We start from the raw sequence: 15,799 nt of genomic DNA on the forward strand, positions 1-15,799 counted from the left end.
CAGCTGTGTGATAAGATGGGAGTGGAACATGGCAAAGCAGCTACATGGATGTTGCCTTAGAAAATACATGGTGTTCAACACTGCTAGAATACCCAAAACTGTTTATAGTTGTTCACTTAAAATAACGCTACACTTTTCTGTGAGAAATGACTTGCCAGATCCATACGGGGAGCTTCATTTTCACTGTCAGTGCTATACAAAGCAGAATATCTGTATTGCTCTTTTGTTTCTCAGTCACAAATCTCAGATTGTTCTCCCTTTAAGACAAAGGAACAAAACTGAATGGTTAAATGTGCGATCAGAATTTAACACTTCAGATTTACTTTTGTAAAATTGTAACATAAAATAATATCTTGAAAAGCAGATAGGCTCAGAAAAAAAATCAATGTTGAATTCTCTAATATTTTGAAATGTCTGATTTATGTTATGCTTTTTCATTTCCTGTCTGAAAAAGAGTGGTTTTCATTTGTGCTGGGCTAGGTTTATCTCTGATGTCTATTCAGGAAAAACGACACAGAATGATGAACTCTGCAAAGCTGTCTAATTCAGATGATTTTAAATGAACTGCTGGAGTTTTGCAGTTATATTTGAATGTGTTTTGTGGCTCTACAGGGTAGTCTGCCACCATACCTGGCTGTTTTTCAGAGTCATTATCACACACTGAATCAATTGGTTCTCAGTATGTTGTGAATGCAGTTTAGTTCTAAGTAGAGTTGTTCAAATGTCTGACAATGTTTTCTTTATTTTATTAAGGAATGGAATAAATTTGAAAATTATCTTGTATTAAAGAACAGAATATTTTGATAAAACGTTCACGGTGTTTTTAGAACATCTCATTTTTCACGTGTACCATGCTTCCATCTGTGAATTGGGGAAAGTCTATGCTTATCTGGTCCTGTCTTGAAAGTCTATGAAGTACGACCAACACCGAAACGTTCGAGTGAGAGTCTTGGTCTTGATGTGAGACCGACGAGTATAGAGTCTCGCGTAGTAACAATCTCATTCAGATGAGGGAAGGGAACGTTGTATAGGAAGGTACCAACACTTGTAAGTCTCAAAATATGAAATGAACTGTCCTCAAGGAAGTACAAGAATTGGGGTCTACCAGCCTGCCCCTTGTTCCAAGTGTTCCTTGCTTTGCTTTTCTCATTCGCGATCCCTTCTACCCTAATCTTGTTTAGTTTTCTGTACTCTGACTCTTTCTTCCACACAAAGAAGGCCTTTGACAAATACTTATATTAAAAGAGTTCCAAAGCTTTCAAGGCTTATAGGCTCCAAGTAAATATATGTGCAAGGAAAGCAGGTTTATTGTTGGAGGGACCTAGGAATATTGAATAATAGATATTACAAGTGATGTCCATGTTAATCATGTAATTGTATTAGTGATAACCAATACCACCAGTTAGCAAACTTTCCTGTTCCATGACAAAAGCCGCAAGGCAAGTCTTATGGGTCAGATATTCAACGGTTTTGTTGAATTTAAACCAGCCCCAAAGATTGCACTTTTGCAGACTTATCCCTTAAAGTTCTCAAAAAGGAAATGTTAAGTACAGGTGAGGAAGACTTGTAGAAGTATTATGACAGATTTCACCTAGGGGCACACTTTATTAAAGTGGGGATATTTCTGCCCTCTTGGCTTTGGAACATTTGTGAAACTGATGCCCCCAAATTTGACCAACTGATCAAATTTCTTAGCAATCTGTTTAACAATCTGAATAAACAAGTGGAATGTTTCTTCCACTTTAAATGGAATAATCTTGGGAAAAGGCAAGTGAAGAAGTCAGTTGTGGCTCTTTCATTGCCAAAGTTAGTAAGCAAATAAGGAGGACACTAAGCTGTGACTTTGTAGTTGGCTGTCTCCGCCCTGCTGCCTTTTTAAGTGCTGTGTCCATTTCCTCTAGCAAAGGGCCGGTTCGGGGGTAAAACACAAACAGAGGGCAGACGGGGACCCTGGAGTCTGCAGACAAGTAAGTAACATGCTGACTTATGCAGTCTCCGGGGTGGTGGGGGTGGGGGACCTTTGTTGTAGATTAGTGGGTAAAGCAGATGAAAACAGAATTATATCTAGGATGCTTAGCTGCATCCGATTTGATCAATTAGGATAAGGATCTGTCTGCATTAGCACAAATATGTGGCTTGGTTATACATTAGAAGCACCTGTGAATTGCACATATTTCCATACCAGTAAGATTGTGCAATGTATACAATTGTGTCAGAAGCAATACTGTACCCATGTCACTTCCCTGGAAAAAGATGTATTTTCTGCATGGTGTATTTTTAGTAATTATCTGTATGATAATAGTAGTTAGCTAATATCACTAATTTACAGTTCCATGTTAGCTTTTTTTTAACTTAATTTTTTTTTATACATGACGAACAAAATACAAGCAAAAAGCAACAACAATATAACAGTAAAATCACAAAAATATATGTAATAATTAAAAGGAACTAAAGCTGAAGATTTAAAAATCTTGTTTCGTTTCTCTAAGCCAGTTGAAACCAACACTCACCCCCTTCCATTTCACTAATGGCAAGATGAAAGCAGAGAGGCATGTAGCTGCCGAATTTTCACTCTTGACAAATCTGTATAATGTTAATATAGAACTAGCTGAACTTTATGATATAATTAGATCTAGTCCATATAGAAAAACACTGTTCTCATGTTTATAGTACATATAGAATTTAAGAGATGTGTTCCTTCTTGATTTTTAAAATGTCTTTATAATGTAATATGTTTTCATAAAGGCACCACCTTGCTTAAGAGAGATTAGAATCTAACCACCATAGGACAGTCAGCAGATGCTAGTATATGTGAGAAAGATGTGAGTAATTATATATGTTTACACTGTCAGCAAAGATGCTTTGTTGCCTGAAATAAAGCCTAAATCAGTGTTTCTCAACCTTGACAATTTGGACTTCAACTCCCAGAATTGTGGACTTCAACTTCCACAGCAATGCTGGCTGTGGAATTCTGGGAGTTGAAGTCCACATGCCTTAAAATTGACAAGGTTGAGAAACACTGGCCTAAATGGTGCCCATTCTCAGACTCAACTGTAGCTGCCATTCCTCCCCCTCAAAGCTGCACCATTCTGAGTCTTTATGTATGATACTCTGAAGCAGATGCCACCCGAAGCAGAATACTTCTGCTCAGAAGAATGAGAAAAAGGAGCATGTCAAAGACCACCAAGTGGCTTTGTGACACAGATACCTTCTGGGGAAAAAAATTCTTTGAAATTTAGACATCCTGCGAACCCAGATCTTATTAAAGTAACAGGATATTTGGATTGTTAAGAGTAGAAGAAACGAAGAGGCTTCTTTTTCTGTTGGAGATCCAACAGAAAATTGGAAGTTTGAAACAGTGTTCTCCCAGTTTTTCCCTGAAAAAGTAAAAACATGGTCTTTGTAAATTATTTCCAAGCATTTTAAACTATTGCTCAGTGCTTTGTTCCATTATATTTCAATTGTTGTACTGCTTTTAATGTGTATGGTTTATTTTAAAGTTGCTTTTGTTATTGGTTCAGTTGTTTAAAACACTATAGGTTTTTATTTTGGTTAGTAATTATATAGAAATGCTTCATACGAATAGAATTATTATTAATGTGGAGACTTAGTTTATAAGGGCAATAAATTATTCAGCAACTGTTGCATACTAAGTCAATATATGTAGTACTAAATATTTTGCTCATCAATGAAAAAGTTTAAATCTCTTTGAAATGCTGACTTCTTTACTGTTTGAAATCCCACTGAAACATCCCAGCATTTAAGCCATGTCCCCTAAAAGTCTAAATGCCAGGGATGTGTAGAATAAAACTACAATACTAGAATCAGCTGGATAGAATCTTTATTTCCTGTTGCTTTGCTTAACCTATTGCTCTTTTTAGTAAAGTCTGACTGGTACTTCAATTACTCTCTCAGTTAGTACGGGTGATAGTAATGTCATGAATTTTGAAGGGAGCCCATGAGGGAAGAAAGTTGGGTTGGCAATAGTGTGAATTTAAGGGCCAACCTGTTTTGGGATGGAAAGATACATATTTGATTAGATGAGTTAGTGACAAAAATGCAAATGAGCATTTGGTGAGGGAACAATATCTATCTGAAGCATACTGTATATATAAAGGAAATAGCACAGAGAAAGAAAATGTTCCTGTGTAACCTGCTGGACTGATATATATGCAGAAGAGCTTTTCCTGCCATTGAAAAACCACAATCTCCTCCCACACACCTGGGAGTGTGATTTGGAGCTTCCAGATCTCTTCAAAGCAAAGGAGGTTTAAGTCTTGGGCAACTTTGGTTGTAAACATGGTTTCTTCCTTTTTCTCCTTTCTTTCTGAATTGCTTAGAAGAATTCATCATCCTGGGTCACTTAAATCTCCTCTAGGCTCTTCCTTCACAATCCTGCAAGAATTTATTTTAAGCTGGGGATGATTTTTTACTTTATGGAACACTTTGTTCCCACTGAGTGTAAGAAAAGCCTATTTGCAATATAACCTTTCTCTTATGAGCTAGGAAAGAAGGTTTATCTTGCTGATTCTGTAAACACATGCTGACTCAAGCTCCTTGTGCTGAGTTGGCAAACCAGATCACACCACCCTCTCTAGTTATAAACAGTCCACTGTTAAACTAAAAGAACAACTACATTATAAAGTAGGTTTTGACTGATTCTATATCTCTGTCTCTTAACATGGGCAAAGAATTATGTGTTCTTATCCATGCTGATAATCATAAGTGCTGCAAATTGAAAAATTCCCATAATACTCTTATGACATTGTGTAACCTATCTTTCACCTTAACACATGAATGCACATAAAGTGTAGGTGCCTTCTATCACAATTGTCCATAAAGTACGTCATGTAATATACTTGCAAAAGCTTTGGACCAATAAGCATCTTGTGGAAGGTTGCTGGCTCCTATTTCTTTCTTCTTTAACCTTCCTATCAATGAATGGGCTATTGGTGCAACTGAATATTTTTCCATTTCTTCAGGAAGAGAGCCTTGTTTTATCCTATAGAGTGCCCTGCTGGACTTTTCTTCTCTATTTTTCTCAATCATTTGCAACTATTGACAATTAATTCCCAACTCTTCTCCGGATGTCTTTTTTTGTAGGCTTCTAACCCAGGTCAATTTGAGAGTGACAGTGATGTACTTTGGCAACGCTCTCAGCTCCCTGACACTGTCTTTCACCATGGCCGAGTTGGCATCAACACAGACCGACCTGATGAAGCCTTGGTTGTCCATGGCAATGTAAAAGTTATGGGATCCCTTATGCACCCATCAGACATCCGAGTAAAAGATGACATCCAAGAGGTAAGTGTTCACTCCACCAATTATATTCAGTAGGGCATCTGCTTTGAATATCCACACTTTCACTTTAGTTTTCTGGACTGAAACTTTCATGAGCACTGAGCAAGTACTCCTCATTGCAAGCCAAAAAGAAAAAGAAAAAAGAACACCATAGACATAGGCCAACTTTTGCCTAACACTTGGAATTAGCAGATGTTCTAGTCTCAACAATGTTCAGGAGGCAAACATACAGAGGCAGTTGCTCTATTTGATACTTCCTGTGTTCTGTCTCACGGTGTGTTTCGTTGTTTTTTCCTACATCTTCCCTCATGTCAGGATACATACAGTAACTATAGTTCTAGTTAAGGTTCCATTATTGTACATGGGACTTGTTATGTCTTTAACTATATATCAACTTGTCTTTGTAAAATGCAATTGCAAACTTTTGATTTTAATACTTTGTGTTCTATATGGAAGGATGAGTTCCAAGATTGTCATGAATCTCAGGTTGTAACTTGGCCTAGTTTCACCTCCAAATCCCCAGTTTGTTTGTTTTTTTACTTAAAAATACTTTATATTAATTACTGAACACTGGATAAGATGCATTTGGATTTGAGAGCTTAGGAATTTAGTCTAAGCTTAGAGTTTTTGCTTAGTTAAGCTTAGACTAAGAGTTTAGATACCTCCTTAAATGTATATATATATATATATTTCTCAGTTTGATATTCTAAATGATTTACATCCTTGCTGATTTTTATAGAATATACAGTACTTTATTCTGTAAAGGTCAGCACAGATACTAAGTATTACAGCCAATTATAAAACTGGACGGGCTTTGCTTCGGGTGGTAGGAAATAGTACTAAGTCTCCTTAGTTTTTAGAAAATTGAAGTGCTGTCCTTTACTCAAAAGGGATTCAAATTTGCTGGGATTCAAATTTCCACTACACCAGGGGTGTCAAACTCGCAACATCACATGATGTGTCGTGACTTATCATGACTTTTTTTCCATTGCTGGCAGTGGGGTGGGTGCAGTTTGCTGGCAGTGGGGTGGCAGGAAGTTTGACACCCCTGCACTACACCTTTTCTATTTCTATCAAATATGGTTAGGTGTAACTATCTGGTGCCTGAGTATTGAAGACTGCAGAGTACTTTTATGGGTTTCTTTTTCTTATAATTTTAGGTAGACACCACAGAACAACTGAAGAGAATCTCCCGTATGCGGCTGGTGAACTATAATTACAAGCCAGAGTTTGCTGCCACTGCTGGCTTGGAGAATACAACTGAGACAGGTACATACAACTGAGACCTCAGGCTTAATTTACATTAGCCAGCACGTCTGAAACTATTGATTACAGTTATTCCATGGACCCACATATTCTTGGCTTCTCTTTGATGATACTTGCTTGTTGATTTGGCAATGATGTTATAGTTACATATGACATTTTATCTGAATATTGTTTCTATACTTAGAGAGTGTGTTTTTGTCTAATACCTAAGTATTTAACACTGTACAAGATAGAGGAAAATTATTTACCAAACATGATTCATCATGATGTGAAAACCCACGCTTGATACTCTTGCTTTTACTAAATGGAAACTGAATTACTTTAAATGTAGATTCCAAATACTTTATGTGTGAAACTCAATTCCTTCAAGGAACGCTTAACTGGTGACTTTAAAGATATATCTGTACGTATATGGGATGTGCTTTTTACTTCCCAGTCAGGCGTACAGTTTTTTGTAGGAATCCCATTCAAGTATTAACCAACCCCATTCAAGTTAGCTCCCAACACCAGACAAGGCCGGCCAGAATCTGTCACCTGTTGAGATATTTTCTGTAGCACTTTTCATAATGAAAATGTATTCATCAGGCCACTGACTTTAACCAGTAGCAATGTAAGCTTAAGCTCACCTCTTAGTTGAAGGAGTGTAAGGATGTGATGAAAGTAGTGTGTTTGATGCGAGAGTTCCTGATGCCAAAATGATTCTGGCACACAAATATTATCTTTCTATTACAATGAGCTTTCCTAGGGCTTATACTATTTCTAAAGTGAAAAATGTAAAATAAGTACTTTGCTGCAGTTGTTGCTACTGTTTATAAAATAATACATCTATTTAAATTACACCTTTAATTGTGACTTTTCCTCATAAATATCTTCTATAATGGCACTTATTGGGCTCAAAGCTGTTATGTTTTATGTTGTTTTTTTCTGCACAGGTGTTATTGCTCAAGAGGTAAAGGAAATTCTTCCAGAAGCAGTGAAGGATTCTGGGGAAATAGTCTTTACCAGTGGGAAAACTATTGAGAATTTCCTTGTGGTCAATAAGGTGAGTGAAACTCTTGGAAATAAACTAGCAACATAGAGTTAATATTCTGAAGAAAATTAAATCCATACAAAGTCTGGAAAAAATATTTTTTTCACATTTTTTTGTAAGTTGCATCTTAGATATTTTGTTTACCAGTGCTTGTTTTAGGAAGTGCCAATAACCACATTTGTTGGCTTGAATTGATGGGAAGGAGAGAAAAAAACCAAAAATAGGAAGTCTGTTAACAAGAACAAATTGGTTCAAATCATTACAGGTGATTTGGTGGAGAATAATAAGATAAGTGGTCAGTCTATGTTTCTTTAAAAGCCTTCAGAAGAGAAGAAAGGACAGCTCTTAGTTCTTCATATGTCTCCCACATTTAGCTTGACTTCAAGTAAAACGGCTTATTTTTTTTATAAGGACCATGAAGAATTTAATCTAATGAAAAAGTATGCCAACTACTTTTTCACATGATATACTAGTGAATGTCTTCCCTAACCTACATGTAGGGCAGATTGTAGAATAACATAAACCCATACGTATCCTTATCTATTGAATGTTTATTCTATTAAAATAAATTGTATACATATTTTAACATTCTAAGCCACCCAGAGTTGCCCTATGGTAAGATGGGCAGTCAATAAATTTAAATAATAATAATAATATTTAATAATATACATATAATGTATTATAAAAGGTTTATTTTTTGAAAATATAATAAATATATATTTTTGTGATATTTTTTAAAAAAATTGGAATACTAATGCTGAGATGGAATAGATTTATGAATTAAAAAATAGAAGACTGATATGGACCAGAAAGAGACCACTCTTACATTTTATAAACCACAGTATAGAGTTGTGGTTATCTGGAAAATACAATTTCACATTTTGGTTGGACTACCGTTAGTCTTGAAGATAGATATCCAATTTTTGATTTCTTAAAGATAGATAATCCAATTTTTGCTATCTCTTTCCTTCAGTCTTAAAGCTAGATATGTAATTTTTCATGATGATCAAAAGTGCATTTACATGGGTAAAATGCATATGTCATTGCATTCATTCCTGGAGATATCAGATATGATCAATAATAGATATGACCTTAATAATAGCAACAATTGAATTGGTTTCAGAGCTGGCATGTGCTATAATCGGAACTTGTAAAAGTGTGAAAATTTCAGCTGGTCCAGAATTTTGTGCTGAATATTATTGAGGGGGCCACTTATAAGAAGTTTGATTGCATCCTTTAAAGCTGTGCATATTTCTTTCTCAAAAAGACAAATCTGCCCAGGGTTTAAAATCTACAGAAGATGACCTCCCAGTTCCACCATGATCAGAGCCATGCTTGGTGGAAATATGGAAAAGGGCCTGTCCGCATCTTTGGAATGCGTTTCCAGCAAAGTTAATATATATATATATATATAAGCTTTTTGTCAAATGAGATGGATTTTAATTTGATTGGATGTGTATTATGCCTTTTTATTGTGATATTTGTGTTTTAAACAGTATATCTTTCCATTAGTTACCTTGAATATCATTTGGAGTGGAATTTAGATTCATTAAACTGTACATAAGATTTTTAGGTACTGTCAGAAAGCAGTCTTTCTCCAGAAGAGAGAAGAATGGTAGTGAGCAGTGAACTAATAGTACTGTAGACATATGAAAAATACCTGCTCAGATAGTTTGAATTTCACCATGTGAATATGAGAAACTCAGAAATCAAAGAAGGAGTGGAGGAAAAGTTTTGAGATTAAAATCCTTTCTTCAAAAACGGGCTTTTGTGTGCTACTGTTACATAAGTTGCCTCATCACAAAGTCTCTGTATCCACATTTTTCTCTACAAGTTTTACATAGTGAAAAGATTTTTGCAAAAGGCCCACAGTGAGGAAAGTGTCTGTTAAGTCACTTTGCCTGACGTGTTAAGTTTCCTTTTTAAAAAAATACTTGTGAAAACAAAACATCCTCACCCTTTGAAAATAAAAGACCCAATCACAAGGTAAGGATTTCAGCCCATCAGAAGGTCTCTGTACAAAAGGAAACTTTGATTTTGTTCATCGCAGGAGCGTATTTTTATGGAAAATGTTGGGGCTGTGAAGGAGCTCTGCAAACTGACTGACAACCTGGAGAACCGGATTGACGAACTAGAGAGGTGGAGTCATAAACTGGCCAAGCTCAAAAGACTGGACAGTATGAAGTCAACTGGAAGCTCTGGAGCATTCAGGTAATACAAATACCTGACTTTTAAAGATACTGTAACTCTTATTCAGCTTTGGATCATAATATGAAGTGGCCACCTGGAGGAAAAGATTCTTGACAGATTTAATTCTCTATCACAAAAATAACTTGTAGGTTGCAATCCTATGACTTAGAAGCAGGCTTCATTGAGCACAGTGGCACTTTTAACTATATTAAGATTTTAACTAATAGAGAAGCTCATAGAGTTTTGGAAAAGGTTCAGATATTTTCCCAGGCTGAAGATTTAGTTCCCTTTCCAAGAGAGGACTTTTTTTTCTCCTTTTACCATAATTAGGACTAATATCATGATATTTCTCTAATCCTTAATGAGAAGGGGAAAATATTGCACCATTCAAGCTCTGGACTATATGAGTGTCCATTGTGTTTCTGAACTCTCCCAAGATAAATGTGGATGTAAATCTGTATCTTTAATCCCATTCTTGAAAAGGCCTAGAGAAGTACATTTTCAAAGGATGGCACAATCAGATAAACAATGCAACAAATTTGAAGATAGGTTCATACTTTTAATGGTTCCTTGTGCAAGAAAATGTATGGTTCTCCTTACGTTTGGTGACTTTCCACTTTTTTTTTTTCATTCATGTTCTACTCCTAAATGTTTTGCTGCAGTTGAGAATACAAGCTGTTAAGTGATTCTCCTAAGTCTTGTTTCTGTTTTGGATAAAGTACTCTAATTAGTAAGAGCCCCATTTTTGCAGTACATATTTGTGCGTTCTGAGCATGTATTTTGTTTGTATGTATGTAGCATATATATATATATACACACACACTATATATACACACACTGTATATATACATATACACACTGTATATATATATAGTGTGTGTGTGTGTGTGTGTGTATTTGCTGCTTTGTTGAACAACTGTTAGAAATGGAAGAATGAGCGGGACAAAAGTGCAATAAAATATGCTCATTTAGATGCAGTATAATTTTGTTTTTTTAATACAGCCAAGCTGGGAGTCAGTTCAGCCGTGCAGAAAGCATGCCGCATAAAAAGAGACCCCCCAAAGTGGCAGGCAAGGTAACTTTTTACAAAGATACGTCACTTGTCTGATTTTTTGTTAAGGGAGGTATCATTGGAATATTCTGGTCTTTGATAGGAGATGCGGGAGCTGGTCCTCTGATTCCCTTACTGTACAGATTGTGTGATACTTGAAGATATGGAAGCAAAAGATTTGTTTGAATTCTGAGCAACGTCATGTTTATTCAGAGTGTTTATTACATTGTCGAGTAAATCCCAGCCTGTTCTGCAAAAGTTAATATGCTATCCTCTGTCATTTATAAATAATATGAATTCATATTGCAAATTATGTTCATCGGCTGAGAATATAAATTCACAGTTGATGCGGCTAAGAATTGCATTGTGTGTGATATACTCTTTGATGCGAAGTTCTTTTATGAGCTGGTACTCAAATTCATTTCATCCAACGGCTTTCTGTTTTAGTGATTTGTAACTTTTGCTTTAAAAGACTTGCCTCCTGTGTAGCTCTGCCACTCCTTAGCCCAGGGGTCAGCAACCATAAACACTCAAAGAGCCACTTGGACCCGTTTCCACGCGCGCCAGAGGGGGGCGGACTTATTTGAAGAGTTTAATTAAAAAGAAATAGAGGGTACTGTGCATGAGTTCTCTCTCTCTCTCTCTCTCTCTCTCTCTCTCTCTCTCTCTCTCTCTCTCTCTCTCTCTCTCTCTCTCTCTCTCTCTCCCTCCCTCCCTCTCTGTCTCCCTCTTTCTCTCCCTCTCTCCTCTCTCTCTTTCCTCTCCCTCCCTTCCTCTCTGTCTCCCTCTTTCTCTTCCTCTCTCTCTCCTCTCTCTCTTTTTCTCTCTCTCTCCCTCTCTCTCTCTTTCTCTCCCTCTCTTTCTCTCTCCCTCTCTCTCCTCTCCCTCTCTCCCCCTCTCTTTCTCTCTCTTTCTCCCTCTCTTTCTCTCTTTCTCTCTCCTCTCCCTCTCTCTCCCTCTCTCTCTTTCTCTCTCTCTTTCCTCTCCCTCCCCCTCCCTCTCTTTCTCTCCCTCTCTCTTTCTCTCCCCCTCTCTCTCTTTCTCCCCCCTCTCTCTCCCTCTCTCCGATCTTCTGCTCACCTGGCAAGCTGGCTTCACGCTATTCTCCAACAAGCTGACACACATTCTTATTGGGCTGGCTCTCTCCTGCCCTTCCTGTTTCCTGCAGAGACGCAGCCAAGGCAGGAGCCCCGCCCAATAAGCTTGTCCAACTCGTTGGAGAACAGCGTGAGGCCACTCTCTTTTTACACACACACACACACACACACACACACACACAGAGAGAGAGAGAGAGAGAGAGAGAGAGAGAGAGAGAGAGAGAGAGAGAGATGGGAAGCACAAGTGCCTCTCTCTGTCTCTCTGTCTCTCTCTCTGTTTCTCTCTCTCTCTCTCTCTCTCTCTCTCTGTCTCTCTCTCTCTCTCTGCAAATGGCAGAGGAGGCTGGGAGCTGTAGGAGAAGGCTCAAAGAGCCACATGTAGCTCTGGAACTGCGGGTTGCTGACCCGTGCCTTAGCCTATACAATGTTTTTCATTAAATAATTTGTGAATATTTATTCTTCCTTTGGGAAGATTTAGATAAGAGTTCCAAAGATTCCATAGAAAGTACAGTTTGCTATTAACAAAAGGGCAAAGCAACCTATAGGAATCAGAACTAAATTTAGTCAAGCAGACATCTGACATGATTTTTCCCTTTGCCTTTATTTTGTGCAGACTCCTTCACAAGGAGTCAAAGACCAAGCTTGCATCAGCCAACGTTTTCTGCAAGGTACCATTATTGCTCTGGTGATCATCATGGCATTCAGGTGAGTGACTGCACATTTGGGCTACAACGCATTCCTTGGGTTGGTGCAGCACTCAGAATGTGTGAGAGAGCCTGCTAGCCAGTGAGTGAATAGATAGGAGCGAGTAGATAAATATATTTGGGATTTTTCTTTGTGTTCTTTGTTCTGGCAATGTTAAAACTATTTTAAGAGTTACACTATAATAATGGCAGTTATAGTCAGTTGATGCTTTAAAGGTATTGGAAAGGAGATAGGAGAGAATAGGGATAAACCTGTGAAGTAGAACTCTTTTTAAATCAAAGTCACTTACATTCATGAATATAAGTAACAAACAAATATAGCCTGTTAGAGTAGAGCTCCTATTCTGTCTGAAACACAGAAACTCTATGTTTGGAAACTTCATTTGATGTTTTCTCTTTCATAGTGTGGTGTCCATGTCTACACTCTATGTGCTAAGCTACCGCAGTGAGGAGGACCTTGTGGATATTGAAGGGTATGTTTCCTCTTCCTGGTCATATGCTTTGGAAAGTAATTGGACTCCCATTTGAGCTGAGGGAAAATTCTTAAGGAATTTTTGATGCAGATGTTTGGGGCCAGCCTTACCATTTCGAGATGGCAAAAGAATAAGACAGTAAAGGGTATTGAGGGTAAACATCAGCAGTTGAGTGCCAGCATCCCACATGCTACCTTAAGAGTAGCAGCCAAGCTATGACTTTCAATTAAGACTGGGCATACGTTTAGGATATTTGTTTTCATGACTGCTTCTTAGAATTTATTGCAATTTATACATTCTATAACAAAATTCTATAACAAATGTACATAGACACCATGAAATGTGTACAGGTACACATCATTAGGATCTGTTCTAAATAGTCATTAAGCAGTTTCTAGAACCTGTGCTGTTTTATGTAACTGTCCATATGTCCTAGCTGTATACCAGTTTGAAATGATGTATTTTGGATAATTCACAGTGGAATGTTAATTACTAAATTGACCTTTCTCTTTCCCTCTCCTTTGCTTGCTTTTTTTTTTGCTCCATTTATTTATCTCCCCCAATCCCTCTCTATCCACTCTTTCCATCAAATGCTCTTTGTAACAATTTCCTTGTTTGGTTGGTTGTTCCATTCCTCCTTTCCTCTTCTGTTTTTGATGCCTTGTAGCTCTTTTGCTGTGCCTACTACTTGCCTTCTGGCTCTTTTTCAGCACAGAGGTCCTGGCGTCCCAGTTGCTCTCTGTCCATGGTATGGTCCTACTTTTTCAATATGCTGCAATGCATTTGTCCTATTCTTTCAAATCTGCAGCCTTGTGTTTTTATGCATTCTCCCTTTTTATATCTGTCTGCTTCTTCTCAACAAAGGCAAACAGGGAAAGAGATTTTGTAAGGCTTAAATTGGTATACTGAAGTCAAGCTTAAATGATGTGTTAAAGTTATAGTTAGTTTGAATGTGCAAAGTATAACATGAAAAATACGAAGATTGAAAGGGCTGTTCTTAATTGCAAGAAATCATCATTTTTAACGAATTGTGTTTCACTAAATAGATTTGGGTTGCAGTCAGACTGAAAACAGGATGATGTAAAGTGCTCACTCCAAATTCATAGGTTGATATCATCCTCCATTGCTGCAGCTAACGAGGCAACATTTAATAGAATGTAAAGGATCTAGGACTGTACTAGAAAAGTAAACAGCTCTCAGATTCCTCGGACCATTTCTATGCTTGCAGAATGTGATGTGCAGTTATATGCTTATGTAGCTATAAGCTGAAATAATGTAAACAGGTGTCATCAAGTAGAAAATATGAACAGCTAAGCAAACCAGGGAGGATCAAATTTATCAAATTCTGAATTATGCTTGCAATCTCATCCTAAGAGTTTTCTGTTATCAGAATGTTCTGTTTTCCAGTGGAAAGGGATGGGTTTAGAACTGATTTAAAGCAATGTTAGCCCATTTGCCCTTTGTTACTTTGTCAAACTATGTTCATATGTTGAACTAAGTTTATTCAGAACAATAATTTTACTTTCCATCCTATTTTCTGCCCCCTTTTTATTTTTGTAATGGTTTTAAGTCTTCAGATTACAAACGTGACCTCATGCACAGCCTCTATCTTATTCCATCTCTTTCCTTTGCTATGCATCTGTTTCTGTTTTATTGTCAAAACTTCATGCCTTCACTTTTCTTACATTTTAGGTCCAGTCAGAACATAGATAAAAATAAGATGACATTTTCCACTACTGCATCATCAAATACCCCTGACAATGCTTCCCCTTCAGAGCATGGTAGGTACCAGTTGTTCCCATCCCCAGGTGCATTTTAGTCAACTATAGGCAATTTCAAACCTCTATTTCCATTCTGAATGCCTCAAACAAAATTTGAACACAATTTGTTTTGTTTTCTCCTGACCTTGAAATGGGACAGTCATAATGCAAGGACTGGTTGTAAAGTTACTTTTTAATGCTGTTGTAATGTCAGGGGTTACTAAAAAGGATAGTCATTAAGCAAGGACTACTTGTAGAGTAGCTACAGAGTTTCAAAGCTAGAAATAAATTGGCTCAGCTGTGAACACAAACAATAGTGTAAGATCACGTGGCATGAGACTGGTTTTAGAATCTCTGCACATCTGAATCCTGGATTGCTCACCTGGATTGCTCACCTGGAGATCAATACTGGATTGCTCACCTGGAGATCCAAATATGGGAGATGTGATTGATTCCCCTTAGGATGCAGACAAGAAAACAGTACTGATACATTAAAGATGTAGTAACATAAAGCTCTGTTTAAAAAGGGGGCTCTGCTGTTCACTAGAAGATTGGATTTCTGGTGTGGACAAAGTCAATCCATGTGACTGCAAGAGGGAATTCATCCAGTTTGAGAGAAAAGACAAATTCAAGGATAATTTTGTGAATTATGTATTTAATGCAGGAAGCTAATTGATGCTGTTTTTGGATTTGATACAACTGATCTTGATTCTGTTGTGCTTTTCTTACAGCCACAACCCACGCACCTGACTTGTCCCTTGCCTTGCCTGCCTATAACATAGTCGTCTGTATCAACCCACCTTGTTTTTCTACCTGTTGCTCTTCTGTTCCCAACAACATATCTACTCCTGGACCTTCTGGGACCACTACAGTCCCCACCAACCGGATAGGTAAAACCAATTGGTCCTATCTACTTATTTATTTAAG

General features: G+C 37.4%; 1 protein-coding gene across 1 annotated transcript in view; it reads left to right on the top strand.

Moving 5' to 3' along the window:
• MYRF (myelin regulatory factor) overlaps positions 1-15,799 on the top strand; it is an 81,639-nt gene that overhangs the window by 56,536 nt on the left and 9,304 nt on the right. Inside the window, exons 13-24 of the mRNA XM_029284232.1 lie at positions 879-960; positions 1,902-1,967; positions 5,104-5,304; positions 6,462-6,570; positions 7,500-7,609; positions 9,648-9,808; positions 10,790-10,862; positions 12,549-12,640; positions 13,044-13,112; positions 13,780-13,860; positions 14,805-14,893; positions 15,604-15,762. Of these exons, the coding sequence (XP_029140065.1) occupies positions 879-960; positions 1,902-1,967; positions 5,104-5,304; positions 6,462-6,570; positions 7,500-7,609; positions 9,648-9,808; positions 10,790-10,862; positions 12,549-12,640; positions 13,044-13,112; positions 13,780-13,860; positions 14,805-14,893; positions 15,604-15,762 (1,292 nt within the window). The remainder of the gene's footprint in view (positions 1-878; positions 961-1,901; positions 1,968-5,103; positions 5,305-6,461; positions 6,571-7,499; positions 7,610-9,647; positions 9,809-10,789; positions 10,863-12,548; positions 12,641-13,043; positions 13,113-13,779; positions 13,861-14,804; positions 14,894-15,603; positions 15,763-15,799) is intronic.

Source organism: Protobothrops mucrosquamatus, unplaced genomic scaffold (genome assembly GCF_001527695.2).
Source record: "Protobothrops mucrosquamatus isolate PMUCROS unplaced genomic scaffold, P.Mucros_1.0 scaffold_115, whole genome shotgun sequence".
NCBI lineage: Eukaryota > Metazoa > Chordata > Lepidosauria > Squamata > Viperidae > Protobothrops > Protobothrops mucrosquamatus.